The sequence below is a fragment of the Electrophorus electricus genome, chromosome 7 (genome assembly GCF_041902795.1).
Source record: "Electrophorus electricus isolate QZ-2024a chromosome 7, ASM4190279v1, whole genome shotgun sequence".
In the NCBI taxonomy this organism is placed as follows: domain Eukaryota; kingdom Metazoa; phylum Chordata; class Actinopteri; order Gymnotiformes; family Gymnotidae; genus Electrophorus; species Electrophorus electricus.
Window position 1 is genome coordinate 28,528,869 of NC_137503.1, and position 20,141 is coordinate 28,549,009.

The following is a 20,141-nucleotide window of genomic DNA, read 5'->3' on the forward strand; positions in this document are numbered from 1 at the left end:
GAGGGGCGTTTCGGTAGCGTAGCCACACCTGCCCTGTGATGCCCTGGAAAAAGCTGTCGTCCTAAAGATCAGTTCCGGTGACTTCGCAGAAGCAAAGAAGCAAATGTCCCTTGGCTGCCACGATTCACGTTTTGACCGGTTTTGATTTGAAATCTCTCCCAACGTGCACAGCGCCACCGGCTCAGGTGCTCTAATTTCGGTGCGCTCGCGTTGCCAGCTCCACAACAGCCCGGATGTAGCACACTGTCTTCGCATCAATACCAGCTTGTAGAGCACACTGAAGACTGATAACATGGCGCTGGCAACCACATAACGGTATATCCATAATCATAGTTGACGAGCAAATCACTGTTTGGACATGTGAGGACCTTATCGAAGGGAACAGGTATGGAAACTGTTATTCTGATCCTGCATAACGACATCTCGTGATTTCATGTTGTTTAGTGCGTAAATTGCACTGTAACCCTGAAATGCTTAAATGGAGAGCCTTCTCCCACGCCTCGGCATGAACAGTGAAACAGCACTGTCACTGTCAGGCGACTATTCGTCTTCTCAAGACAGGCGAAAATAAACACATGTCGATTGAAGCTTACATCATGGGCATGCTTTCTGTGAGTCGACCGCTGTCCTTGGTGTTGAAAGAGGATGGGCAGCTCGTCGACATTCATTGCATTTGTACTAATATTTGTAGGCTGCAATTACAGTAAGCAAATAAATACATTAGAAAAATTGACGTTTGCAACCAAAACCAATGCTCCTTTTTGTACTTATAATTTATAGGTGTTTTCATGGACACGATCGGATTTACCTCCAATTTAGTTGCTGCTGCAGGTGCTAGAGCATACCCCAAGTTTTGTAGTACACCATACATAGGATTTTTAAGCAGTAAGAAGGAAAGTCAACTTCCATGGTTAGGTGGCGTTTTGAGGAAAAGAAGCTTTGTAATGTGATTACAGACTACGCACTGATTTCTTGCATCTGCTCATTTGGTACATGTTCTTAGATTTGGACTTTGAATATACATGTATGAATGTACATGTACAATACAAGTGTAATGACAACACCAACAATATAATGTTGATAATAATAATAATAATAATAATTATTATTATTATCATTATTATTAATATTGTTATTATGACTGAGTATAATTATTATACTTATTAGCAGAGGCCTAATATTTCTGTGTGATACTGTCTGAGCAATTATGGTAGGCCTAGTTATATCCCATTCTAAACTGGTGTTATGTATTGGGCTGAAGTGAAAAGACTTGATGTAATAACTGGACCACAGCTGCAGCATTTCTGCCTGTACTGTTAAAAGTGCGTGCTAATGTTGAGTGAGTGTGGAATGGCTGCTGGCTGAAGCACTGGCCTGTCATCCAGCCCTGCGGTACATGCTGCACTGGCAGCAAAACACACCATGTCAAAAACAAAAAAGAAAGAAAGAAAAAAGGATCAAAGCATGGGAGAGCCGAGCTGTTACCTCCCTTTTTACTAATATCCATGTAGTCAGTAATTTGTTGTATACCCTGACATGCACACTATTAAAAAAGGTCTTTACAGAACGCCACCATTGAATAATGGTGGATGCATATAACTTGATACTGATTCTGAAACTAAAGATCGGTTGGCTGCAGACAGCTAGTTTTAGCGATCCTTCTGATGTTCTCACACACCATCTACAGAGCAGTGGGCTTTAACAGCTAGTGAACTATGGGAACATTCATTGCATGGGAAACTTTAAACAACATATCTGTTTTCTACACCTAATCTTACATTTGTGCAGGACCTTGGAGGCCTCATCAGAGATTTTAGATAGTCTAGTCTATCCAGAGAGATGCCATTGGCAGGCATGGTAATGAGAAGGGAAGACCAAGAAAGCGGGTGGGAGTTAGATGAAGGGAGAAGCAAACAAGCGCCGGCACGCAGTGTGCTGTGGCACCGCACCAGGCAATGTATATTCGAAGAACAGTGAGGAAGAACTGTCATGGTGGCTCAGAGTGTCACTTCAGGCCACTGATGGAGCTAGGTTTAGTTTGTGATATACACTGTGAGCTTGTTGAATGCTATGCAAGACGGACGGGGATAGGGGTGTTTGGAGATTAGTAAATGTCAAGAGAGTTCGGAGCACACTATGGTCAGGCTCTGGTAGCTGAGGAAGATTCCAGAAAAGCAATGTGTGTGGTGTGTGTTTCACAGTCTGAAAGTTGACAAGGGCACCTTTTGATTGGCTGGTGGAAGGATAATCAAAGCCAAATGAAGATGTCAAAAGCATGCCATGATCATCCTGTCGTCTTAGCATAGCCATGGTCATTTATTTGCATGCTTGAAGAAACACCTGGCTTCATGACTGGACTGAATGGCTAGCTTTGCCTCATGTGAGATTTCCCCTGTGGATTCCTTGTAGCCTCATCCCAAATTCATTTGTTATTGCTGCGACTGGTTGCAGTTTAATGCGGCAGCGTGCATGTCCAAACCAGCTGAAGTTCTTAAGAATGTAGGTGCATCATGTGCCATCTATGGCCTTGCACGTGATGCTAAGCACTCTGTCTCTGGTTTAGTCCTTGAGAATGAGAACTCGCAAACCCGTGGGTTTGATTTCGACCACTCTCCCATCCCTCACTAGAGTTAACTGCCAAGATAATGATATACACTGTGATACATTATACATTAGTATAACATTACACTGTGCCTTCACTAGCCTGTTTTTTCTCATTCGATTTCTTTGCGACAGTTATATCATATATTCAGTGGTAGACTGGAAATGGACTTGTTCATGTGGATACATAACTGTATGCATCTCGGCCATTAGTATGAGCTCCAGGTTCTCAATTTAAAGAAATCTGAAGCTACACAACCAGTGGCCTGCCTGGATACTCTGTCATATACAGCTTAAAGCCATACTTTTTTTTTTGTCTAATGAGCTTATTAGACAAGCATGTTAGCATGTTTCCTCACTGAAAAATGTTTTAATTCATCTGACAAAAGCTAAGCTCACAGTTCTATTGGTTTGGTACATTGATATAGTTCTGTGTTTCTCAGTCCCCAATCATTGTTGTGCCTGTCAAATAGAGACAGATTTGTAGATGAGTGAATGTAAAAAGGTAAGGTACACCATTGTACACCATGGTAATGAGATGTTCATGGTATAATTAGACTGCTTTTGTTCAGCTCCACATTGACAAGGAGCTGTATTTAGAGCCCACGTTAAGAATCAGTGCAGCTGGCACCAGGGCGGCGGTGGGGTGGGGGGCCTGCCATAGATTGTCTTATGGTTTTAAAATCTATTGTCTTCTGTTTTTTGCTTACTGCTCTTTCAAGTCAGCTCTGACATCTGCCTAATGAGCACAAAATCCATATGCTCAGTCGAGGTGATTTTGAAAGCTGTGACCTTTGAAACCCAAAAGTTATGGACTCTCTACAAATTCAACAGATTCTCACTACTCTGGTTTTTGAAACATGGAGCCTTTGGAGGCTGTGAGCATTCCACACACATTCTCAGTCAAATGATGGATGTATATCTCATAGACACACTTACAGTGGATGGCAGTTCAGATGTGCTGAGCTCAGATCCAGATCCTCTGAGTGTTTGAGGTTGGTTTTTCAGCTTCTCCTTCATCCCTGTGACCCTCTGTCTCTCCCCATGGCCCTTGCACCTCAAGCACACCATAAACAAAGGCCTAAATTGAATAACATGTCTCATTCTGAAGATGGTTGGCTGAAACACACTGCTAAGATAGATTAAGTTTATGAAGTGTAACTGAATCAGTCTTTGGCATGGATATTGGTCTGGGAGAAAAGCAGTGTGCCCATTGCCCATCCAAATCTTGTTTGATGTCGCTTGCCCTATTTCATTCAATTCCTCTTTTCTTCTTTATAAATAAAAAACTCTGGAAGAGATGAGTCATCATGACCAGGCCACTCTTTATGCTTGGTGTGTTTGTGTGTGTATATTTATTTCTGGGTGGAAGACCTTACAGAGCCTGTATGAGGAATTGAGCATTTAGAAGGCTCTCTATTATCATGGCTGCACATTTGTCCTGGTGTGTGATACATTGCCATACTGATTAATTGAATCTCAGGACTAGTGGCAGTTGAGCACTTCTTATGGCCCATGTGCAGAATGCATCTCGTGAACGCTGCAGTGGGCGACAGTTATAGTATGTGTTGCACTGTTATGTTACGCAATGTCTTCAGAGCACAGATTTCTAAATCTTTCTGTGGAGATCTGCCAGCATCCTTCTGTATGAGCAGAGGCATAATAGTGTTTTTGTATTACCCTCAGACATGGGTGTTATATTTCAAATGCTTCTGTGAAATTAGTATATTATCAAAAAATGGGGCTTCAAGCATTTTTGCGCAGAATGTATAAGTCTGTACAGAGTGCAGTTGTTATTTTAATGGAAATATTATAACCTAAAAACAAAAAAGTAAAAAAATATAAGGGTCCGCTTGCATTTTTGTGAAAACAAAGATTTAATTTTTAGGATAATCCTGTACCGTGCAGGAGACCCAGTGACCCAGATTTAGTCATATTCATGACTATGTCTATTCTCTATCAAGCTGAACACTCTCCAGATGCAGCTCCTGTATTGTTTTAAGGTTTTTGTGTATTTAATGTTGGATTCCCAATTTGGACAGAAACATTATAGTTTTATATAGTGTATGTGAAGGTCTTCATTGGTCAGTAATTCCTGTGCAACAGGAAGTGCTTTTGCCTCTGCCCATGACATGAGGCTGTATATGACTTACATATATTTACACTGGGCTTTGTCTTATGTATGACTATTTCAGAACTTCTCACCTGAACTAAAGTACTGAAATTTGCATAAGTCCAAACTATAATTTTTTAATGTTATCTTAACAGTCAGTTATATTCATCAAAATGTTTATGTAAATGCTTAAGAGTTGCAGTGGATAGTATGCAATTACTGATGATTTTACTGTTGCTTTTAGAGTTCATACATGATTTATTGATGAATTATTATATTTGAGGAATATAACCCATTTAAATAAACATTAATCATAATAATTGATAAAAAATATTAAAAGCTAATTATTAAATTCAACAATATACATAACATATACATAACCCAGAAGCATACAGGCACAAAGGCTTTAGTCATGCATTATGATAAAAGATCTCTTATAACATGCCTATGAGTTCAAGACAGTAAGCCATCCTCACATTCCCATTGTGCTGTGAGGCTCTCCATCGTGATGCCGCTGAGACAATGCACTTGGCTAAAACTGGAGCGCTCTTCCCTTTCGCCCATCAGATAGATTAGCCACTCCGATGAGATGAGTACTAATGTGTCAGTCCAGAAACCAGTAGGCTTGCATGGAGAAGGGTCATTATTAGAACAGCCACACTGGGCTACAGGACGCTCTAGCGTTACCATAGTTTTGAGAGTTTGTCAATATCGTTGACACTCTGGCCAGTTGCTAATGTTGCATGCCGGTATATGCAACATTATATGCAAGATGCCAGATGAAAGCAAGTCATCCAGTTGGGCACTGTGAAGAGAAAGACCATGAAAGGACAGGAAATAGCTCTGAAGTGCACATGGCTCGATACTGTCAGTCAGCACCCAGACTCAGTCTAGAGTCGCTAGTGCCATTGATGTCTCGCCATACCACAGGGTGAAGTGACAGTTTATTAGCTTAGTGACTAATTAGTTAGACCTTCTAAAAACATACTTACGGACATCAACACAAAGACTAAATTTTTTCCATTACACTAACTGCACACTGGCTTCCTACACCTCTGATTCAAAGTCCTAATTACCATTGCAGTTGGAGTGAGAGCACCATGGGTGTAGTTTTAGATGAAAATGTTTTACCACATGCTCTGGCTTGATCACGACAAAGATGCACACCTGCAAGTTGCTAGTCAAAGCCAGAATATTAGGATAGCTTCAAGCAAATCAACAGTTTTTCACATAGAAGCAAATTTAATCTTACAATTATTTATGATAACATTTGACATCTGATGCATTCTTATCTTCTGTTCCTTCTTTAAATACAACTAAACTTTGGCAGGTCAAGTCAGGTTTATTTGTCATTTGCATAAACATACAGGTCATTCATACATTGAAATTTTTGTGGTGAGGGTGACCCCTCTACAGCATCATTGACACTGATACAATGCTGATAACTAATGATGAGATGACAACAATGCACCAAATATACACAAAAACAATATAAACAATATGATTTGAGAAGCGTGCTAAGTAGGAACTTCCTGCTAGTTGAATATATTAGAAAATGGTAATCTGAGGGAAAAAAAACAACAAAACTATACGCTGTAATGTTCAAGTTATGGTGTGCTGCAATATATTAATGAAACTTTGTTAGAAATAGTGTGTGAACATATGCTATGCTAACCTACTGATAAAACATATACAACAGCATTTTATAGACACCAGAGGACATTATCACTTTGCAGTAGTGCTGCAGCTATGCACACTAGTGCTTAGCTGCTATTTGTTTTGCACTTTCATGTCAAGTCCCATTATAAACTGCTAGTCTTTGTACGTAGGTGATAGTTCGACCAGATGGTTACTTTGTCTCTTGCATGTTTATAAACCATCGTTAAATGGATCTCTACTGATAATAGTGGAGGACTGGCTAAATAGTTCACACATACTTGTTTAGTCCCCTGTCATCTTCTCCAACCAACAGCATGTGCATGGCAGCATGTGTATTGCAATTTGCTCATATATGATAATAATAATAAATACTAATTTGTTTTATTTTATAATGCCTTTCTCAAGCTCAGGGCTCTTTATACTGGCACAGATCCAGCACAATAAATATCATCAAATCAACAGGAAAATGTGGATGATTGTGAGAACATCCGCGAAAAACAATCGTATACATAGCATATAGCATACAGTGTACATTTAAACACTATATATGGGAGGCAGCCAATCACATCAATGTGTGTAAAGGTTTAATTGATGTGAAGGATGAAATGGAAGTGTCATGGAGACTTGTGTGTGGTTCAGCATGTGCCTGAATGTGGCTAAATGCATTTTTGCTTTGCAGAAGGGAAGAGGTGGAGTCTGGGCGAGCATGCTGATTGGCTTGGCAAGGGTACGTTGTGTGAGCATGCGCTGACTGTGTAAGCCAATCAGTGTGAGCAAAGTGAGACTTGCACTCCAGGCTAGGTAACCACGGCAGATGGGTTGTATGGAATTAGACTGTGGTATAATTAGGAGAGAGAGAGAGAGAGAGAGAGAGAGAGAGAGAGAGAGAGAGAGAGAGAGAGAGAGAGAGAGAGAGAGAGAGAGAGAGAGAGAGAGAGAGAGAGAGAGAGAGAGAGAGAGAGAGAGAGAGTTGGTGCTCATAATAAAAGATTGCAATGATGATTATATTAATATTATGTACATAAAATAATGTTTGTAAAATGTGCATAAAATACAAAATTGAGTAAATAATAAAGCATAAAAAATAACAAAGAACAAAGGAGGTAGAGAGTAATAACTCAAAATTAAAGTACTTAAACAGTTGAAATATTAATTACATGAATTCTCTGTCAAAAGTTGCATTCATTTCCTATATTTGATTATTGACTATATATTCCAGGGACCTTGCAATTAGTGTCCTTTATTTGTTAAGCTTATGTTCAACTATGTCATGAAGCCCTGTTTTGATCCCTTTTCTATAGAAGCAGGTCCAAATTTGTAGGAGCAGGTCTAAATTAAATTTACATCCCTTTTCTCTTGAGCAGTTATGGCCAAAGTACCTTCTCTGTAATGTACCTTCTCTAAGTGCTAAGCTATTTCTCGCTCACTTGCCTTGGGGTCAGCAGGGTGGACCCCATGACAGTTCATGCATAAAACAGGGCACCATAATGGCAGTGAACATACATGCAGTATACATGACCAGGCAGCCAGGCAAGAGAGGGCTGAGAAATTGGAGATGGAAATAGCACTCTAAATTTGATTGCCGAGAAAAACAGAGTGAGGCATTAAAAGGTTGGCTTTTATTTCTTTCTTTTATTTATTTATGCTGGTTTGTGCTTTCGCAGCTTTTCCTGTGCTGACCAGTTGCTCGGACTAAGATCCTGTGCAGCTTTGCTCTGTCAGATGTAGAGGTGGAACATAGGAAGGGTGGCTGGGAAAATCATTACTGCAGAAGACAGTGGTCACTGGAGCAGCTCACATCACAAGCAAAAATTCAAAGGTTGCACTCGTTGGGACTGAAGACACTGGCCACCTCTAATGTCCCATAGATAAATCATTGACTGTGTTAACACATAAGGTAGTGTGAAATTTGGTCTTTTCTCCACACCCCCCTTACACATTCTCTTCTCTTTCTCTCTCTGTCTCTCTCTCTCCCTCTGTCCCTGCTGTGTGTAGGCTGTTGATCTAGTACAACATAGAACACTGTTTTTAAGTTACGTAATGGCTTGGGAAGCAGCCACTAAATTCTAGTTGCACTGAGAAACGCAGGCAGAGATTAACCAGGACTTGTAGGCAAACACACACATACACAAGTACATGTTCAAGCTCTGACACGTACAGGCAGAGGAGATAGCTATTAACGCACATTAAAACTCCTCTCACCCACAGCTCTAGCTGTAGAGTTGAACCATGGTTGAGCTCATAGTAGATGTTCCTGCACTCCAGGGCTCTTCTAAGCTATTTTGAGCATTGCAGACACTTCAAAACCCTCTTCAGTCTCCATATTGTACCATTTAAAGTCTGTGCAGAAAGCTAGCTATACTTTATGGGCTTTATTTTTTATATAGCTTTACAACCAGCACACAGACGTGGTTTGTTTAAGTGTAAATTAAAACTGAATTTAAACGTAATCTCAGAAATACAATTACAGTGATTTTGCTGAAGATTTATGCCTACTTCAAGAAGCAGTTATTTCTGTTTACAACAACACAATTTTGTCAGACCAGTTATTGATCAGTAAGTGATCTTTTGTCATGTAAAAGGACATATTTAGTGAGGATTATATAAAATGATTTAAAAAAATTTCCAAACAAAAAGAAGTTTCATTCACAAAGTCAGCTGTAAACATGAATGCATGTACTGCTTATCCACACATGCTGCATGCACGTTTAGCACAGACGGCTGTGGCGCTGTGTGCACCTAACAAGAGTGGGCTCACGTGTATGGGAATGTCTATGTCTGCACGTTTAAATGAATAATGTATGCATTAATATGTGTGTTCAAAAGAGTGTGAGTATGCAGAGCTGCTCCCCAGAGGGAGGAGCAAGATGAACTTCTCTCCACCTTTCTCTCGTGCTGAATGCTTAATGATGGACTAATGATGGGTATTTTTAAGGCTCAAAATAGCCCATGATTATGTGCACAAGTGGTTGTGTGTGTGTGTGTGTGTGTGTGTGTGTGTGTGTGTGTGTGTGTGTGCGCAATTGCATTGCACATCAGAAAGACATCTCTCATTGTTGGAAAATATTTTGTTTCTTTATGAGTGTTAACATAAATACTTTGTGTTAACATAAGCTCATTTTGTTCAAATGAGCACATGCACACTGTAGGCCTTCTTCGTTGGTCTTTCCTTCAGACAGTAACAAACTTGTCCTGCAGGACTCTGCTTCACTCATTTTCAGCATGGATTTATTCCCTGGGCTCTGAGAAGGTCTAGGTACTTGTCCATACCTTGGAGTGAAACCACTCAACCTGACTGAATGGCTCATTTACTGATCGAGCTCCTTGTTAACAAAGTGACGCACATTGCCCAGAGAGTCCTCGGGCCATTCTCGCCGATCCTCAGAGGCCTCGTACAGCCAAAGACGCTTTGTGTTTTTGTCTAGCTTCATTTCATCCTTTCAGAATCCATGGTGTATTGAATACTGTTCCCATTTGAAGACAGACAGGGTTGCTTTTCCTCACCCCCTGTCTGCAATGGCTGTGTAGACTGTGGAGGCTTTGTAGACTGTAGACAATGTAGACTGTGGAGGCTGTGAAGACTGTGGAGGCTATGTAGTCTGTACACTGTGTAGACTATCAAGGCACTGTTACAGATATTTTGAGCCTTTGATAAAGATGATCTCCCATCTCTACTGGCAAAGCTAGTTGTAAATGAGTAGGTATGTTATTTGTTTGTGACTTATGTCTAGAGGTATGCAGGATTACTTTATGCACTAAATACTGTTTATTCTGATAGTGTACCAGCTATGGACAGTGCCCTGCACCAGCACTCGGGCAAAGAGGAGTCTTCACAATTAAAATACATCTGTAGCTATATTGATACCCAATAACCTCTAAAGATGCATGCTTAAATGATCTTAAAGCTAATACCGTTTATGGTTCTGTCTGGGAAGTTAGTCCAGTTCTATGCATAGTTTAGAACAGACATGTTCACTGCTTGTTCACGGACACTGATAGTTGATGCCAGCTGACTTAACTAATGTAGTTCATGACTTTATGACAACTCTTTTGCATTGTATAGAGTGGTGAGATCACAGCACATACTGGTGAAGTTTCAAAATCTCTAACTCAAAGATCTACAGTTTGCTTGCAACACTTTATTGCCTCATGTATGATGATGTGATTTGATTTGAACTAATCGTTGATTGGAACTAATCTGGAATAATTTTCAAATGTATTGAGAGCACATCAGTGTATGACTACACAATGACTACACAATACCCCATACAAAGGAATGTGAGCAGTCCACCGAGCATCTTGAATGTAATTCTCTGGAATGACTGGCATGCTTCAGGGAGCTGTTGTCATGTTCCTTACTGGTTAAATTGCTTCTTTGCTGGAGATAGAACATGTGGAATTGGGATGATATCTAGTGAGCCAGATGCCCCCGCAGCCTAATAAGCACCCCACGGCGGGCAGCACTCGCTGTGTGGGTGGGGCTAAAAATAGCTCCTGGTCCTGGAAGGGGTGTGGTACCACTGCCGGCTTCCCACAAAGTCCTTGAAGCAGCACACCTCTCACTAATCCATTCTGAAACACGTTTCCTTTCATTCAGAAGATTTTTTCACACACGAAACCTTGGGAGTAATTCACTGAAATAAATGTGGAATAGGTATCCCCTGTGAGTGTTCTTGAGCATGCACATACCAGTGTTGTGTTTGTGTATCTGAGTGTGTATGTGCATGTGTGTGGGGGTGTGTAGACCAGAGACTCTGTCTTAACTGACTGTAGCAGCTGTGCCTCTCTCTCCCTTCTGTAAGCCTCTCTATCTGCTCCAGTCAGGTGGCTCTGTCTGACACACATGCACGCACGCACGCACGCACGCTCTTGCATGGTGTGGAAGATGGCTCTGGGTGTTCGTTCTCTATCTTCATGGCACTCGCTGGCTGCAGAATGGATGTTGCATGTGCAGGTACATGTGTGAGTGCCCCCCACGATGTCACAGTGCCCCGAGGCATGGCAGAGCAACGCGATGGATGGGTGGAATTCCGGATGACATCCAAAGCAGTGAGGTTGGGGGTGGCTGCCCCCTGCCCCAGTGGGTTAGGCTTGGCCTGTCTGAGCACTGCCATTAGCCCTTGAATTGGCCCAGGTTCTGACGCTGGGTGTTCTCTGAGCATGAGTGAGCAGCCCTGGAACATGCTCGTACCACTTGCACTGAGGGGCCTATGGCTTTTCACACTCAGCATGTTATGGAAGCTGCTGTTTTACCAGGTATGACAGTATACCAGGTATGACAGTATGGGGGGGCTAGCATTCAAATTTGCATAGTTGCTTCAGAGAGGTTGTTAGCTGTCAGTGTATCTGACTTAATTCAAAACTTACCAGAAGAAAGCAATTTTTATATAGGATTTTGCTTTTAGCATAGGGATTATGAATCATTAATGCTGCATGATATGGACAGAAAAGTCATATTGCAATTAAACTGTAATTATACTATGATTATATTGCAACATATTTCAATTACCATATGTTGTGCAATATATTTATACACAGCAATGTTTACGTTTGTTAGACCCTGTGAATGCGATGATTCATCAAATCTTTTATAGAACACTGGATTGTCTAAGATGACCAGAGCAAACAAAGAAAAGTTATTTGTTAGTGAGCTGCCTTCTGCAAAATCAATATATTGCAAAAAGGAAAAAAAAACAAAACAAAAACAACGGATATATTGCTTAGCCCTATAAGATATTTTATTTTGTAGTATACCTGTACTGTTGAGTATGATTGAAACCTAGAAAGAACCTGTCATTTTGTGTGCTGAATACATTGTGAGTCTGTGACCATCAGTGTCTGGTTTGCAGTGTCCTAGTTTAAAATCAGTTTACCAGATTAACTACCACTAGTTAAAATGAAGCAGAAATCAGATGAGGATAAAATTATCATTCCATTCTGATTCTTTGTTGTGGCTGGTAAGAGCTATGAAATGTTAATGTTGCCAGTGCCTTACCAGCCATTCAAGTGGCTCAAACTCAGTTTTGGCTGGCCTTGCCTTTCAGCAAAGGTCTATCCTTCTCTCTGGGCCTTGTTTAAGATAAGATTACAGGTCTGACAGTGACCACACACAAGCCAAATACTCCAGTAGTGAAGTCATGTGACACCTGAAGGGCAGTCAGCCTTGTTATGTTAATGAGAAACCATATATATCTCACTGTTGCTTTTCCTTTCATTTTAGTTACAGTGCCCTAATTGTGTTGGAGCCCAACCTTCATTTGCTGCATGCTTGAAATTCAGTTAAGAATGCTAAAAAGCCCTACTAAACCCCATGCAGCAAGGGTGTGTGGGGAAAGCAACTGTCTCTCCAAAGCCCGTGAGTTAAGAGCACATGTGTACGGGGGCCTTAAAATAGGGCCCCAGGCCCTGAGCTGTTATCAGAACTCCTTTGGGAAGGGCCAGGCCTCACTCTGTCGCTGCTCTAGGCGGGAAGCGCCTGCCGTCTCTCAGATGGCGACAGATGGTTCAGGGACAGACTTGCAGGTCCAGCATGGCATGACATACCCTTTCAGTGACGCAGCTCAGCTTGCGTGACGTCTGGCTGTCCCTGAAGCTGCACAGTAAGGTTTGCACTCAGACAGTGTCCTGTATTTCTGTACATCATCCTGATGACGCATGATGCAGCACGACTTGCTCCCATCACCTATATTTTTTTTACACTTTCTATTGGTAAAATGCATTGTTACATACATTTGCGGTTGTAAATTGTAGATCCAAAGTGATAGCATCCAAGTCAGAGAAGTCTCTATGACTAAGGCACTACTACTGACTTTATTTAGTGTGTGACATGGATTTAGGAATAAGATAATATGACTCAGAATTATTTTTGCATTAACTGTTTGTACTTCAGTGGCATTTATGTGTCTGTATTACTGTGTGCATTTGGTTAAAATTTCAGGAAAAGCATGAAAAAGATGCACTCTGTACATACTGACATTCTCTTCCCCATCAAGCCCTTTCTGTGTAATGCCATTCCCAAGAAGTCAGTACTCATCTGCAGGACTGCCACTTCACGCTCTTCCCTCTACTCATAATCTGTTGCAATCCCTTAAGAATGCCACATTTGAGAGGTTGCAGCATGAGCAGTGCTACCCTAGCACGTTCTGTGCATGCCTTAGGACTCTGCACGCAGTCGGAATTTTTAAGTATATGCAGTTGAACAGTTTAGGTGGATACGTTGGAAAATACATGACCAGGGTCATGTACGTCCTTACTGTAAAGACTCTGAGTTGTGTTTGTTAAGTTGCTATGTCTAAACTTAGGTCAGATGTCATGAATCATGTCATCAAGGATCCTACAGTGTATCTCAAAGATGTCTAGACAGGGCCTCCAGACACTAGGCTTATATACTAGTAATGAGCTCTGAATTAGGGGAAAGGCTTGGTTAACTAGAAGAATGATTTATTATATGGTATACCTCAAAGTCTGTACCCTTTATATGGTGGAAGCTTTGGTCTCTAGTCACAAAACAAGACTAAAGGGTCATGGTCCTCGTAGCTGGTAGACCAGGTGACACTGTAAGGGTCTGTTCACTTTCTTATCTGTCCTTTAAGGAAATGGCACAGTACAAGGGGAATAGTTTTAGCTGATAATCCTTTTTTTAATCCTTGGATTAAAAAGCCTTTAAAGCTCTTTGGTAAAACATGCACACTCAAGCAGTGTGCCGTGTTTGTGTCATTTAGATTTATGACATTTATGATTTGGTTTTTTAATTTTATATTAAATAGTTATTGGCTAAGTATCAACAGGCCAAAGGAAAACAGGTTGTTGGCATGCCAGCATTGCCTAGGAGCTGAGGTGAGGTGATTGATACAGCAGCAGAAACAGGACAGTGTCAGGGAGCTGATATGGACATGAAGAATGCAGTGCTGTTATCTGCCGTTATTTTGAGTACATGGAAAATATGTGTGCATGCATGAAAGAATGATGTTTGCATGCAAACAGCAAAGTAAAAAAATAAAAGGCAGGGGAGCGGCTGCTCATGAGATGTATCTGACCCCTGCACATTCTTCTCTTCTAAGCTCTGAGCTGAGCTTTGTTAGGTTCCAGTCTAGATGCCCCATTGCTGTCCTTCTGTTCCACTGTGTACATGAGGCCTTGTGTGCATGTGTGCAGTGCTGCCTTGCTCAGCACTGATCCCCGGCCCCACCTGTCTCAGCACTGATCCCCGGCCCCACCTGTCTCAGCACTGATCCCCGGCCCCACCTGTCTCAGCACTGATCCCCGGCCCCACCTGTCTCAGCACTGATCCCCGGCCCCACCTGTCTCAGCACTGATCCCCAGCTCCACCTGTCTTGGCTCAGTCTCCATATCTGTTCCCCATGACAACTCAGTCATACTCAATTTACACACCTAGGCTTGCTTCGCAAAGCACAACTGGCAGTATCGGTTTCAGACCTTTTGTTTGTCATATGTTTTCCTAGTTGCTCTGTCATGATCTTTCTTCTCATTAGCTAAGATTAGCCCACCTGACAGTAGCTTGTTTGCTCATGAATTGACCCAAACCTTTTTTTTTTCTTGACCTTTCTCTTGTAGCCAGAAAGTTGGTGTTTGACTTTGGGTTGTGTGATGATGCTGTACTGCCCACCGTTTCAGAGATCTTCTTCTCAGTAAGCCTCCTGCACACCTGTAGCTCGGTCCTCTCCTGAAACAACATCCCTCCCAGCACTCCGCTCTCCTTCTGTTAAAATCACCAACATCATATCCAACCACTCCCTTGGAGGCAGAGTGGTTCCAACTAATGAGGAAGACTCCATTAATCAGCTCGATCAGCTTCTGCGTTATTCATCACATTCATGCTACCTGGGAGCTGATGACTCTATCCATGCTCTCAGCTGTTGTTGGAGAGACAGTGCTTCCTATCCATGCAGGTTTCCTAGACATGGGCTGAGTGTCAGATGGCGCTCAGGTCTGCCTGCGGGATGGCTTTTAGCAGCCCAGGTGAACAGTTTTCGTGCACTAGTGCTAGCGAGTGCAGGAGAGTGCTAAATCGAACAGATGAACACTGTGCTGCAGGGGCTGTGCGGAACGCTACCAGAAAGCAGCTATCCTGAAGGCAGCATTCTTTTTTTTTTCTACAGCTTACTTGCTCTCTCAAATGTGCACACACACGCACACACACATGCGCACACACACACACACACACACACACACACACACACATGCAAACACAAACAGAGGCTGTTCTTGTGCATGTAGCAATGCAGCTGGCAGTGCGTGGGTCAGCCTGGCACCGTGTAGGGCCCTGTGGGTCAGTGCTGAAGAGTGGCATTGTTTCCCTGAATGACGGTGACCAACAAACATGAGGGATGATCCTACACGGAGACCAATTCAGCCACAAAACACAAAGAGTCTGACAAGTGCTCAGAGGCTGTTAGGACAGCCTCTTCAGTTCCACAAGCCTCTGATCCACATCTGGACTGGCAATTTTACTCTTGTAATAATCAATTATTTATCTGCAGTGCCTTTAGTGGGAATACATTTATTTTACTGTCAACTACCCACCGACTGCTGCTATGGAGGTGACAAGATACAAAAAAAATACTTATCCTACTTGTTTATGTAGCATCATGCATATATTTTGTTGTTTTAGATCACAGAAATGCCTGAACTATATTACTGTATGTGACAAAACCATTACATGCATTAAGCATGAGCAATACATTATTACTATTTACTATTGTACTTACTATTTACTATTGTACTGTGTATATGTACTGTGTGTGTGTGTGATGGTTGGTGTGTGTGTGTGTGTGTGTGTGTGTGTGTGTGTGTGTGTGTGTGTGTGTGTGTGTGTGTGTGTGTGTCCAGGTTTGTCCAGCTTTTCCAACATGTTTGGAAAGAAGAAGAAGAGGCTGGAGATCTCAGCCCCGTCTAACTTCGAGCACCGCGTGCACACGGGCTTTGACCCCCGTGAGCAGAAGTTCACCGGGCTGCCCCAGCAATGGCAGAGCCTGCTGGCAGACACGGCCAACCGGCCTAAGCCCATGGTGGACCCGTCCTACATCACCCCCATACAGCTGGCCCCCATGAAGGTAACACGACTCTCTGCTTCTTCTGGCTCTTTGCTCTGTGGTTGCCTTCGCCTCTCCCTCACTTACTCTCCTATGGGCTGATGCAGCATGGTGAGGTAGAGATGGAATGGGAAAATGGCAGATATTAAAATATTGAATAGTTATAGATAAGTTTATATATATATAATATATATACACACACATATACACACACACACACACACTTTTTGAAGTACATCGCTAGGTTTTTTTTACATACTCGTCTGCCCCTGATTACAGTCAGGCTTCCTTTTGCACACAACAGTAATTTCTGATGGTTCCTGCCACCTCTACCTTGTACACTGTCGCTGCTGCTTTTCTTACCAAATGTTCATATGTTCAGTTCAGATACGAAAATGTTTTTGCAATTGCTCTTGACTCTAGAAAGAGTGTTAAGCTTTTCTTTTTGTTACGACATGCAGTGTCTATACATGTGCCTGCTTGTAGGCTGTTCCCATGTTGCCTTGTGCTGTTCCCACGACCGTCAGTCAGTGCCCATTCAGCCTCACTCTCCTGCCTGCTCTCTGGTGTCCACATTGCCTGGCCTTGCGTCTCTTTTCTGTAGCTTTGCCTGTCAGCGTGGATCACAGAACACACGACCATTTGGAGGAGCTGTTGTATTCCAGCATCATCATTATTATTTCACCGCAATAGTTAATGGGCTTGTTTAATGTTTTGGACTAATTCAGGAACATGGGGGAGATATTATTAGACATAATAAGCGCTCATAAGCGAGCATACAGTCATAGAACCTTTAAACATGAGAAACTCTGCCAAAAGAGACAGATGACAAAAATATTTTTAGTCTCCTGGTGTGCTAGTCTTGAATTATTAACTTCATAACTGTTGCATACAAACAAACAATACCCTCTACATTAGAATTCCAGCAGTATGATTTTTATTATCTAAAATTCAATCTAGAATCCAATCCGTGTGTTATACATATGTGGTTTCTCCTATTTAGAATCCATTCTGTAAATTATACACGTGTGGCTTCATGTTAATAACATATTATCTTTTTCCAGTTGATGAAACTCGTGTCAGTAGAAGCCAAAAAAGGAAGCCCTCACAGCACTTACAGTCCATGCTTGCAACAGGACATGTCATACAGTGCAAATTAGGACAGTCAGTAAACTGACTAGAGACTGCTGTTTTTTGGGGAGACCACATCTTCAGGTCTGTGAGCAGTGCCATATCATGCAAAAGTTAGTATGCAATATCGTGCCAAATAGTAAAACTGCCCAACCTGTCACATGGTGAAGGAGAAGGCGTGGGGCAGGTAACTGGTGGCAGGGGCAGGTGGAGGGCTCAGGGGTGAGAGCGGCTGCAGCATTGGCTGCCCCGGAGGCTGCCATGACTCCAAAGTTCCCAGCAGAGTGGTAGAAAACAAGCAGGCAGTCATACACAATAGGCAGGTGCAAACCAGTGCAGCTCCATAGGAGATATCTCTGAAGAGGAGTCAACCAGGCATTAATTCTCTTGCTCTCTTCACAGATATCTCCCAAGAAAGTCCGGTCGTCTGAATCGCCGTTGCGAAAAGTATGCCCTTTTTCCTACCCTTCTTTCTGCGCTTGTTCCTCCTCGGACCACACTCTCCCTCCCTGTGTTTGCCTTCCTTTTCCTGTTGTTGCTTTTTCCTGCTTGGTCACATGCATTTTGGCTGGGGGTGTGTGTGTGCTAGTTTCTACATCTTTGTGATGATGCGTTCGGAAACCTGAGACCGAATAACAATGTCCATATGTTTTTGGAATCCAAAATGCATGCTCTTGTGTTTCATACACATAGTCACAAAGTCATGAAGGTCAAATGTGTAAAAACATTTGATGGTTTTTACTGTACTGTGTAGCTATGTAGGTTCTGTGAAAATCTTTCATGTTTTCATATGGCTTGCTATAAGCATGTCACATGATGAAACATTGTCATTTGATAATAGTAAACACCATAAACATGTCATCGTGTGGCATGGACCATTACATGGAGCTTTTTTGTTAAGAGTTTTTATGCTTGTTTTAATGTGCATGCTTTGATATAGCAAGCCATATTACAGTGAACATAGAGCAGTGAATTTTTGAAAACTAAATGAATGATCACCTAAACCTGGGTTAAGTATTAACACATTAATGCTGATTTACAGCAAAATATGTAAATGTGTGGTTCATCTACAATCTCCTGCAGGGTAAACAAGCAGTATCTGTGATTTGATCAGGAATGATTTTTTGTCTCCTTTCCCTAATGTTTTTTCCCACCTAAAGTTTTAAGGTGTACTTTAAAATGCTAAACATTTGTGTAATTATTTCTGAAAGCAGGCTATAATTACACTGGGCATCAACATTTTAACTTCTTTGTCCCACATGCTAAAGTAGGTGGATCTTATAGTACTTTTGATACTGTGTAGTACTTTTGATTTAAATCTGTTTCAATAATTTTTCTATCAGGCAAGTGATGGACCAATTAAATTTTTCAATAAGTATATATTACTTATTCATCAATAAGTAATAAGTGACACTGCACTTAAAATATGTACAAAATATGTAACTTACTCTAAGTTTTCTTGCAAGGGACAAATTGTTTATTAAGCAATGTTATTTGTGATTGTTGAAAATTCTCTATCTGAATATTCTAGTGGGTCATTCTAGATATGTAAAGATAACAAGTAATATCAGATTATATAGTAATAGTATATCGTAACTATATCAAAAACACATGTTATTGCACCTCTGCTGCCCAGCAGTTCGTGTTATCGACCCTCTGTGTAGTTCACAGCCATGCTCGGCTTAGGTTCATTTGTCTCATCTGCTCAGCTGTGCTCACAGACACTCCGTCCTTCTCATTTGTCCCTCAAGTATTAATGCTGCTAGGCTGATTGGAGCACTTAGGAGCGCGGCATGATCCATTGGCCCTTAGATGGGTGTAAGTTTAGACTCGCTCAGTTGTCCCTCTCCTCGCTTTATGTCTGCGGTGATGACACGAGTGATAGCTTTGTTTCATCGCTTGGCAGGAAGAGTGCACGGTTCTGAGGCAACTGGGCTGGCCAGAAGACGGAAGCCGTGTCCAGTGCATGAGCGTTCCGATTGTATTCACTCACAGATGAGTCCCCCTGCCTTCAGCCACTGTCTGGCACCATACCTGTTTTGGTGGCGTTCTTATATGCTGCCGTGGTCAACATTGTGAAAGCTATACACACAGTCTTCATGGTTACCACTTTTTTTTTTAATCACAGCTAGCTGTTGTTTTGTTCTATATGTGTTGCTCATTCATGAAGAAGACAACACCGAATGATGTTGTACCTTTATGAGGTCAGTGTGCTTTAAGCACATTCACTTGGAAGAGGTTCTGGTATTTAGCAATGTAGAGGTAAGTTTTATGTAGCACATTGGCTTTAGACTGACATTATGCCTGTTAGAGACTTGTAGATAGATGTCAGTTCAAGATCTATGATACAGTGGTAGACCTTTCATGTGTCCTACATATATTCCACGGAGAAAATTTAGAGAAGCCCTCAGCATTTTAGTCAAGAGTGTTCTTGTATTGAATGGAGGTGCCTTTCAAGCAGCTAAAATAGTTCCTATAGTAGTTCTGATTAGAGGGAAGACTTGGAGACTGTGATGTTAAAGTAAGCTCTGTGGTACTGGTACCAGCACTGTGGAGCCTGTTGTGTATTGTATCAGATGGCACCT

The 20,141-nt window shown here is 41.7% G+C and overlaps 1 protein-coding gene across 3 annotated transcripts in view; it reads left to right on the forward strand.

Moving 5' to 3' along the window:
- The first annotated feature begins 56 nt into the window (after nt 1-56).
- The window catches only part of pak5 (p21 protein (Cdc42/Rac)-activated kinase 5), a 37,130-nt gene continuing 17,045 nt past the window's right edge, over nt 57-20,141 (forward strand). The window contains exons 1-5 of one of the 3 annotated variants that reach the window (XM_081717234.1): nt 57-385; nt 7,053-7,100; nt 8,038-8,270; nt 16,223-16,446; nt 17,959-18,003. In XM_081717234.1, the coding sequence (XP_081573360.1) occupies nt 16,243-16,446; nt 17,959-18,003 (249 nt within the window). In that variant the 5' untranslated portion in view covers nt 57-385; nt 7,053-7,100; nt 8,038-8,270; nt 16,223-16,242. The remainder of the gene's footprint in view (nt 386-7,052; nt 7,101-8,037; nt 8,271-16,222; nt 16,447-17,958; nt 18,004-20,141) is intronic. The other 2 variants (XM_027029730.3, XM_027030041.3) reach the window with 2 other exon arrangements.